Here is an 11,448-nt window from a genome sequence, read left to right on the forward strand (position 1 = left end):
GTTGTACATTTCAGTAATACCGAATTATTAAATATGTCAAATTATCAGGCTTATTAAGGTAAAACATGAAAGACAATTTCATAAATGTACGAGTAATTTGATGTATTGTAAGAATGTAAATCATTAAAAAAAACACTACATAGAGTAATTCTACAAAGATGTTTCATGATTGAAAATATACTGGAAGATAAACTAAAAAATGTGCATAATTTATTTGCTTGAACAATATACAGTTTTGAATCTACAATGTTGCTACTGTATAAACACTCTTCAGGGTTCAAATGTTCCTTTTCTTATCAAAACATTACTGAAGAGAATATGAAAATTAATTCTTATTTCTTTGAGGTTATTGTGTTCTGTCAATTCCGAAAATCTATTACTTACTTTGGCAGCTTTCCCCCAAGTAATATTACACTCATATCCGTAAATTAAGGATAATGACAGATCCGGCAGATAAAGGTTCAGAAACAAAACAAACGTGACTTATTCATAAATCCTATTTATTAAACAAAAGGTAAAGAACAAAAAAGATGGTGTATGTATAATACATTAAAAAAAACTACGATTTTTGTTCCTGGAAGTAATTACAAAAAATTGTCCCTTAAAAAACGTAACATTACCCAGTTGGTATGAAGGTTAATACATTGTATGTGTCCCAAACGATGAAATACAGTCCATATAACACCTAATCATGCTACGTATCAAATTATCGAACTAATCTTGGGGAAGATTATTCCAATCAGTAAGTAATGCTCTCCGAAGTTCCGGTTCACATGTAGGAGGTGCTTGACGGGTTCATCGACTAGGCATGTACCACATGCTCTATCGGATTCAAATCAGTTGAGAATGCTGGCCGTTCTATATGGGTGACATAATCAGATTGAAGGCATTCCTTTACAATGTTTGCACAGTGAGGATGGGCATTGTCATCCATAAACACACATTCTGCGCCCATAGCACACCTAAATAAACGTACATGCTGTTCCTGATTGATGTCCCGATAAATTTGGCCTGTCATGGTTCCTATCTGTACACGCAAATCTGTTCTGGAGGACTAGCAAATTTCCACCCCAAACAAGCAATCTTGCACCACCGTAACGGTGTCGTTAAATGATGTTATCTTGATGGTAGCGGGTACCTGAAGTTCTCCATATAAAAGTCGGATGTGAATCAGACTGCAAGCTAAATATAGACTCATCGCAAAACATCACACAAGCCCATTGCATGTTCACTACACCAGGCTAACCGCTGGCGACAGTGAGTTGCCGTTAGCGGAACACATCTGACAAGCCTGCAAGCATGTAGACCAATCTGTCCCAAAAACCTGTACACGATTTGCCTTGAAAGTGTCAAACCCGTGGCTGAAAACAGCTGACGAGTCAGCTTATTTAGCCAGTTACTGCCAAATACCGGTCGTCATTCGGCGTTGTAACTCGAAGGCGACCTGTACTGTAACATATACTGACATTTCCATCATTTTGGAATCATTGCCAAAGCCTAGAAGTGAGAGTTGGGCTATTCTAAATTCCTTGGATCCTTCCAACTGAGTACGCCCACATTTCAGGCGGCCGATAATTCTGCTACGTAAAAAATCCTCCACATGCGTTCTCTGTGTCATAACTATTCAGTTGTGGCACTGAGCGGCTTACAGAACGCTTGTGAACAATTTCACTTCTTTGCTACCATTTCTTATACATACTTCTCTTACACTTTCGTCATTGTGACGTACTATTGACGTAATTTGATGGCTTCCTGTAATTTGCATATTATTCTTGAAGATGTTTGCGATAATACTACAGGTGAAATGTTTACTTTAGAGTTCGATTCCTGTGTGGTTCTGAATTATCCTTAATTTATGGACATGAATGTAAATAAACCTTCTTCTTGATACATTCATTTTCTTTTGATGCCAGCAGCATTTTTCAAGACTAGCTGATCTTTGCCTTCCTCAATCAAATCAAGAATTTTATCTTCAGAAAATGCAACTACAGATTTGTGCAAAGAAGCACTTTGATTGAGTTCAACAGTTCAGAGTAGGACTAATAATATTTTTACAGCCTTCAAAGAATTTTTATGCATAATATTCCCCAATAACAGTGTTGACATGAAGGAAACACAACTATTCAGATTACTTTTAAATAACACATTTATAGAGTTGTATGACAGACCTCATATCGGATATATGCGAACTGGATTTCGCCTCTTCCGAATCATTGGAAACCGGATTATGGGATATTTTTCTGTAGTATTTATGATCATAAGGTATAAACAGATGTTGAAATATGGTGCAACTACTCCAAATATGAAAACAATAAGATTTTCGAGTAATTATTTTGTTCTTTTGTCCATGAGTGTGTGCTGAAGGATTTAGATTAGCAATATATGAGAACAATACATAGTTCATCCTTTGTAAATTGTAAGTGATGCAGAAGCTTTCTCCTGCTATGTTGACACACGGTGGAACATAAAAGTGTCCTTAAATGGGAGGCATCTTCAGGCGATTTACGATAATTGACGTACTTGATCCATTGTGTTGTTATTTCTTGTTTAACCCTTTAAATTTTAATCTAATACGTAATAACTAATGTATAATATTTCTATAATATTTTAAGAAAAACGCATATATATATTATTAAACAATCTTAATGCATTTATTTAATATTTCAGATTATAAATCGAATAGATAATGCTAACATACCAACAGAAGATAAAGAGGACAATGGAAACTTGAGGTCATTAAAATCTCAACAAACTGTACAGCCAAGCACTTGTCAGCAGCCCCAAGTATGCTCTTGCCAACGTTTGCTCTTGTGCCCAGGAAGTCTTCTGCCTTCTTTCAGTCAAACCATCCCTGCAGACAGTTCTCGAAGATCAGCTGGAAGAAATAGCTCAGAATATGGATCCGTTACTCCCAAAAGCGGAAGTGCATCTTCAGCTGAAAACGAAAACACAAAACGAAGGGCAGGAGGTGATCACAATCTCAACTGTCGCTGCAGGCAGCCTCCTGTTGCATGTCCAGTTGCGGCACCGGATTGTTGTTGTGGCCGAATAACAATCGGCATGCCATTTCTCAATACATTCAGCGCAAGGATGGGGAGGAAGGACAATGCCAATCATATTTATGTAAACTTAAAATATCTTCAAGAAACTGCAGCTGCAGCAATGACCAGTCAAGGTGTACCAGGGAAGCTTATACCTTATTATGCTAATCTTCATTTCCTACAAACTCTATCTCTTTATGAGAATGCTGACATTCTAGATGTTAGACCGTCACATTTTGTCCCCAATATGTTTCCAGATGGAACCATTCCAGAAGGTACAGAAATCCCTGCAGAAGATGTTCTGAAGAAAGACGATGCTCCGAAGAAACCGAAGAAAAAAATCGACACTCCTTCAAATAATGGAGTATATGAGATGATGTCTTTTAATCAAAGTGAGATACCATCAACATCAGGGGATAATTATTTGCTCATGCAGCCTGCAGGTACTGAAAACAGAGGAGAATTAGTAGCTGTAGATGTTCCTGGCCAAACAGCTACTACATCGCAGAGTAGTAGTTATCAAGCATCTCCACCAACTGCTGCTGCGGCTGTGGCTGCTGCAATTCCATGCGATCCAGCACCAGAAGGAGAAAGTTCATCAGCTTCGGAAACAATTTTGCCTCTCAGACCTTTTATGCCAGTACTCCTACCGTTCCATGAACATTCATGCGACGTAAAAGACCACGCAGAATGCGATGAAACCTGTAAATTAAATTGTGGTGTAAGAAAATGTGGTGGAGAATATCACTGCCGCTCTTCAAGATCTAATTCCCTCGGTGACCTAAAAATGTCTGTGTTTCGAAGAGGAAGATCCAGTTCTACTGATGGCAGACACGAATGCTCAACTTCTGAAGATTCAGGAGGCTGTCAGTATGCTGGATGTGGTACAGCAAGTCCAAAGTCAACCCCTGTTAGAAAACATCCTATTCTTACTAAACTTACTTTGAGATCAAAAGAGAAATCTTTCAGTACGGACGAGATTACACCACCGTCATCAGCACCCTCTTCTCCAGATAGTCTGTTCCTAGAAAGTATTCAAAAATACCCTTTCCATCGGTCAGCTGATTGTCTGCAACTAAATGAAGAATACCGATTATCAGAAGAAGATTTGTCTCAAGACCCTGAAATCATTATGAGCCAGAGTATGGAAAAAAGCAGTAGTCGAACAACCTCAAGTATTAAAAGATCATCAAGTGTACCTTGCAAAACAAATCCTAATAGCCAGCAGCAGCAACACAATTCAGCAAGTTCTACTGATTCGGGTATATCGACACATTTGCCAGGAAATTTAAGTAGTCAAGGTGCTGTATTCTCCCATTTTATCGCATATCATGGTTCGCTACCTCGACGCCACACAGGCAATGCAGCAAGTAGGCACCCTGTACCAGAGCGGAAATTTTCCACTGCAAGTGCTAAGAACCAAGCACCCCAGACAGAACAGAAATCATCAGATCAATCTAAAATGATTTTTATTTCTGGTAAATCAGTATTTCTTATTATTACATTAATGCAAATGCAAAATTCATGTATTATTAATTTCAGCTCATGTCTTTCCCTGTTAATGTCTCAAAAACGTTTTTGCCAATGAAAAAGGAACAAAAATTGTAGTTAAATGCAAGTATATTAATCGAAGTTTATTTCCCAGTAATTCTAATAATTAATTATCGAAATATTTAAAGGTATTACGTAGTAACTGCATATAACTTATTGCATATATGTAACTAAAAGGTCCAATGAATGTACACAAATTAAAATAATAAAAAATAGAACTCTGATTTGTATTAGGGCTATATGAACATTTTGAAATTTCAAGAAATTATCATCAGTGAAATAAGTTATATGAGTAGTTTAATGAATGACCAAAAATTACATTTAATTATATTATATATTTATAAGTATTATAATAAATTGCATTACATTATAATAAATATACATAAACCATATGTACATTACATGTAACAGAAATAATCTGTAATTATGTATATTAGTATCTCTAGGTAGTTTAATTTAGCTAACTATTGAAAAGTATTATAATTTTCAACTGCGACTATATATTTTACAATTACACGAACATTTAACAATTTTAAGCTAAAATATTTGAACCTTTTAAACATTACTTAAGTATGTAATTAGATGAAGACTTTTAATTAACGTTGTCAGTATTCTGAGCAATTTCAATGTAAATTCTATTATGTTTGTATTATAGGGAGCATACCTCAGTCCACCTAGCCGGCATAAACCGGCCATATGACTAAAAGAAGGACCGGTCTATTAAGATTGGTGCTTTTACCTAACAAACACTGTTCATTCATTTTCTTAAAATACATGTGAATGTTAGAAGATTTTCTTTAAAATAAGCATAAATGCTAATAAGTTAAGATCATTTCAATTTAATTTGTGAAACATGCCATAATTTTCAGTTATGGCTGAGCTCATTATTTTACCAACAACGATAATTTAAATTTTATTACAATAAAATTTAACAATATGAAACTAAAGTATTTGAATGTTAGCAATTTTGCTCGAGTACGTAATTACAAAAACTATTTTAATTAAAGTGTTTCGATAGCAATTATGTTCAAATGACCTGCTTTTATCAGAAAAAAAAATCATTCATTTCTTGACACATAAATAAATACTTTTATCTAAGCTTATGAAAATGTAATATCCTTTTAGTTGAATAACCTAATGTCCTTATGGTAACAAAATATCTTTTTTACGTTTTATGCAGAACACTTTTTTTGTTTTTTAAGCATTTCATTTCGACTGGCACAAAATGACACCTCTGAAACACGAATGTGTTTTATGTGATCATTCTACAGCAAGCACTACTATTCCAGTCATATCTTGTTTACATTAAATAATAATATATGGCTTTTTAAACGCCTTAAAGGAAGGATATTGTTTTCAGTTAACATGTAAAATTCCTTCCTGTCAAAGTAAAATCCATAAACACGATTCATTCATTGGAAACTGATGGACGAAGAACGGAAGGAATTTGAAAGCAACATTTAATATTTATGCGCCTTGGCAAATGAAGTGTTTCCACTGTTCGACACATAAGACTTGCACTTTATTTTTCATATGTCCTCTTGCATGGCTGAAACTAAGACTTTTGTCATGCGGTGAAGCATAGGATGTATTAGATTCGTAATATATATGTATTATGAATATATTAAAAGCAACTGATATTAAAATAAAATCTTTCTTTTCAGAATGCAAGCAATGTCACCAATTCGTGACGTCACCAGAGGGAGTCTTAGTGCTGGATGCCAAAAGTATGACTTCCAGTTCTTCCTCTGACATGTCAGATTATATAGAATCACTGTCACTATGCTCTCGCAGCAGCAGTGGAAGTGGAAGTAGTGCTTGTGGTGGTGTCGGAACAAACGAATACATACGGACAGATGATCTGTGCAGCGCCCTGATGAAAATTCCCACATCTTGTACCAGTTCGCTGAGACCAAGGTCAGGAAAAGAGTATCATACATTTGATAGAGTTCTCATTCAAGATGGTTGTCCATATATCCCTATAACAGATTGCTCACATTTGAATCTTTCTTGCTTGAAGCCTTTTGCGGATGACTCACGACAAGACCAAACCGAGGACCCTGTTAATGCTAATTTAAGCAACGCACCGGAATCTAACACAACTACCGCAAACAATAATATCATCAACAACAATAACTCTAACAAAATGAACTCGCCTTCATCTGGGTACGTTAGTTCTTCCCCAGGGAATGTCGAATTCCTCTCCTCTCCAGAGAAGACTACTCAATTTACTTTCCCCAAAGAAACTACCAAAGAACTTAACTATTTAGAGGTTGTATCAGTTGGTGAAGCTGAACCAACAAGTCCTATTGTAAAACAAGGTGCTGTCCAGTACGCTGTTATTGACATGGTGGCCACTACAGCTGCTAGAAAACTTAGCACCGAAAGGGCACAGTTGCGAAACGAGGGGAAGAGTCCGACCCCAACAGAATGTAGCTCTCATGGTTCTTGGGTATGCGGGGAATGTAGTCCTAAACATACGAATCTTGAAGATTCGAGTGCGGGCGACAAAAAGTGAACTACAGATACAATGAAATGCTTTGTCTTTCCTTCAGGTGATTCATTACTATTAATACATGAAGTTCAGCCACAGAAGAGGTTAAATTGTAGAAGAAAGAGTTTCGGGTGAATTACTCTTCTTTGTGTGTGCATGTCATATCCTGATACTGTGTTGGATAGAAGAGATTTAGAGATTCTCAAATTTAGAGTAAAATTGAATATTTTTATATTCCCCTCTCGTTCCTGGCACCCCCTATTCAGGAATAAGAGATGACAACAAGGAATTCAAAAGTGGGCCTTGATTAAGTTCCAACAACCGAACGAACCGAGCTCTGAAGCAGTATTTGGATTCCTGTTTCAAGATACGTTATTATGGAGAGAACATGTTCTCCCAAGCAATAAATAAGCAATGGCTGTACTGTGGACTAAGCTTTCTGTGCAAAACATTGCAGTAGCCCTCAGATTAATGCTCACAACAGACTAGTACTCTTCACACATTCAAAGAAAAGTTCTATAGTGTGACAACCAGTTCACTAATATGTTCTGACAAATACGATGGTGCCTATTTATATAATTCTTTTTAATTCAACTTAACCTATCAAAGACTTTTAAAGAACATGCACACTCTTGTTTTGTTTTAAGCTTCAAAAAACTAAAATGTGAACTTGTATCATTTTATAAGATTTGAAACTTCATTCTTTTAAAATTTAATGATTTCTGTATACTTAATCTCGAAAAGAATGACATGAATACAAAAGTATGGTTTCATAATATTAGTTTTCTTTTATAAAACTTCTTTACAAACTGTTTTTCGAAATATTAGAAAACAAAATTTTGGAACTAATATTTTAAAATGTTTGGCTTGCAGTTTCCGTTGTTACTATATTACTGCTCATATTGTAATACTGCATGCTAATATATCAGTACTTACTGGCGTATAGGATATGAGCAATTAAATTGGAATTTTTAGAATCTGTTCAAGTACTAACATGTGTTTCTTCAAAATAGTAGCTATCGATAACTATTACGTCTGTAAAAATCTTTGTTTTCGTTATTCTCAAAGTGTTTCATTTTGTGATAGAAGTTCATATGGATACGAACGAAAACGTAATACTTTTCTCTAGTAATCGTTTAGACGATAAGAATCTGGCAACAGTGATGTAATTGTTAAAGTTAATATTGAAGTATGGCGATTTTTAATTCTGAAAACGCCTTTTTGAACCTTACCAAACTATGTGTTAGTTGAGCGCTTTGAATTTTTAGCGCGAATTTTTTAGGTATGTATTTTATCATAAGGGGGACCACTTTGTCCTATATTAGAGTTTTAAATAGTTAATGTGAGCAAATGAGCAGTGAGCATAAGATTTCCACTGAAAACAGATTTATTGAGTTATACATCAGATATAAGAGGCACATAATTAATTAAAATTTTCAGTATAACTAATTTTATTAGATGTTATTTCCTTGAATTATTTTTTGTGAAATTCTAATTTTCTGTACTTTTTTATAAGTTTCATCTACAGTAAAATCTACAGTAAAAATTGTTTAACAGACAGTAATAACATTTAACATGGTTTTAACATTATTTTGAATTGTTAAAAATGAACGTTTTAATAGCTTCGTGGTGACATATATTCAACAGTAAGAAAAGGTGAAACAGAGGTCAACTAAATTTAACGGGGTTTTTGCTTTATTTTAAAATGTTAAAATTAATTTTTTTGATAATTTTAGGTGATTGATAATCTGCAGTAAAAATAGTGTAATAGAAGAAAATCAAATTTAGATTTATTTTATTTTAAAATGTTAAAATAAATGCTTTTGTTGTTATATGATTGGCAAGTATAAATGGTATGACAGAATTGAAGTAAAAATGTATAACAGGAAGTATCAAAATTTAACATAAGTCTGCTTCATTTTAAAATATTAAAACGAAAATTTTAATATTTATATAATAGCATTTAATCTGCAGCAAAAATGAAGTAAAAGGCATCAAAATTTAAAGTGGATTTTACTAAAATTGAAAATATTAAAATAAACGTTTTAGCAGTTGTATTTTTATCTACAGTAAAATTTTTACTTGCAAATAATGTATGCTAAACACGGTATAACTGAAAGCAACACAATTTAACGTAATTTTAACTTTGTTTCAAAATTTTAAAATGAAAGTTTTGATAATTGCATGAAACATGTATAAAATCGTAGCTTTTAATACATAAGTTTCTGAATGTAATTAAAAAAATTACGGCGTGAAGAGAAAATGTAAAAAGATAGAGTCTAAAATCATAAAATAACATTAAATTCATGTTCATTGTATTACGAAATCGTTTGCTCAACCCAATACTTAAAAAACGAGTTTTGAAATATAATTAGTCATTAATAATTTATAAACTTGTGAATATTTTGTTAAAGTAATATTATGAAAATTTAAGGATTTATAAAGGTAAATTTAAGGTATTTAACATCAAATGATTATTATTTCCAGTGAGGTATGTTTTGAACCTTGTTAATAGTAAAAATGATTTCAAGCTAAAAATAGAGTTTTCTAAAAGAGAATGTTAAACAGTGCACAGTGGAAGTGAGAAATGCAACTCAAATCATTTTTAATGATGCAACGTTTTGTAGAAATATAAGAAATATTTCAACAATCATGCTCATTTACTGAATAAAAAAAGATTTTTGTATAAAACGTTTTAAATTCTACGTTTTAAAAGAATTCTAATACAAAACAAACATCTTCTATATTAAAAATTTAACTACTATTTTTTGGATTGTCAAAAGGATTTTAACTAAAATCACTCCTATCTTTTATAATAAAAAGAGTAAATTGATTATATGTTATTTTTTAATTTTGCTGAATCTTCAGTGATTTCCGATTTTTTTTTTTTTTTTTTTTTTTTTTTTTTTTTTTTTTTTTTTGTACTCTGAGAACGCATTCTGAAGAATATTTATCCTTTTTCTACCGTTTATTAAAGTGATTGCTTATATAACATGCGGCGAAAGAAATATAAAAATAAGAAATTTTAAGTTTTTAGGAATATTACCTCAATTTATTATCGTTTTTTATTTAAAATATGTAGTAAATATGTTACGTATTTTTTAAGAAATGACTCAAAATTTAAGTTTCAGTAGTTAAATATGTGTCGTATCTAAGATAACAGAAAAGTGAAAAGGGCCTGGTATGCTTTTGTGTTAAATGTGGTAACACCAAAAGAGACCAGGCCGTTTTCACTTCTCTGTGCAGGTAAATATTATCCATAATATATTCGTATTTAAAATATGTTATGAAAATTTTAAGAAATGGCTCAAAATTTAATTTTCAGTAGTTAAATAAGAATTACAAGCATTACTATAAGATAAAAATGATTACAAATTAAGGACAACTGTAAAATTATTCATTAACATTGAAATAAATAATGAGATTATTGCAAATTATAAGAATATTGTGATAATGAATTAATGTTTTAAGAAACACTAATTCCAAATGAAATCCCTATTTCTGAGAATGCTTTCATCAGAGAATTTGAAAAAGAATTTTGAAATCGCCAATCCTGAAAATATATCAGTATCATTTTTGATATTTCTAAACACATTTATTTTGGTATCTTCACAAGTTTTGCTTGACAGATCATTTGACTGTGGGATATTTGTGGATGTGTGGGATACTTTAAAATCTATATTTTTCAGAATCACTGTTTAAAATCTATTGTATAATATTTATTCTTTGAATATAGCAGATTATTACAAGATTATAAAAATACTTTTCAAGTTTAATCTAAAAATGAAAATGGTTTCTTATAACATATATCCCCTTAAAATTATCAGTTTTGGAGAAAAGTAAACTATTTAATTTTTTTAATTATTAAATAAATTAACATGAATTCCCAAATTTAGGAAATAAAGCTACTTTGAAGGCATTTTGAAACTTTAACACTATTTGCTCAAAAGGTTAGATGAAGACCATACGTATTCGCATATCTGTAATTTAAAAAATCACAGAATCAAGCTTCGGTTTATACTCCTGTTTAAAAATATGACACTTAAGCCTTTTGCATAATTTTAATTATAAGTGGATAAATTATATAGGTAAGAGTTATTTTATTATAGCAGCAATGTAATTTCGTAAAAGCAAAATGGATTTAAATTGGATTTATATTTATTATTATTTATATTTATTTATTTGTATAATATATTTGGTATATTTACCATATATATTTATTTGGTATATTTACAATAAAAAGATACTTTATTCGAAATTTGGCTATAATTTCGAATTAATATTAACAGTGAAATAACAGTGAAATTTCATTCTCGCTGTTTACTTTCAGACTTGCCCCACAATGTAAAATTCCGCACATCA

The 11,448-nt window shown here is 32.3% G+C and overlaps 1 protein-coding gene across 1 annotated transcript in view; it reads left to right on the forward strand.

Annotated features, from left to right (window-relative positions):
• The window catches only part of LOC118198310 (uncharacterized), a 73,461-nt gene extending 63,504 nt beyond the window's left edge, over positions 1–9,957 (forward strand). Inside the window, exons 9-10 of the mRNA XM_035369957.2 lie at positions 2,668–4,519; positions 6,257–9,957. Coding sequence (XP_035225848.1) covers positions 2,668–4,519; positions 6,257–7,110 — 2,706 coding nt within the window. The 3' untranslated portion in view covers positions 7,111–9,957. The remainder of the gene's footprint in view (positions 1–2,667; positions 4,520–6,256) is intronic.
• Positions 9,958–11,448: the final 1,491 nt, after the last annotated feature.

Source organism: Stegodyphus dumicola, chromosome 2, assembly GCF_044657685.1.
Source record: "Stegodyphus dumicola isolate Sdum_Otavi_A_Nest chromosome 2, ASM4465768v1".
NCBI lineage: Eukaryota > Metazoa > Arthropoda > Arachnida > Araneae > Eresidae > Stegodyphus > Stegodyphus dumicola.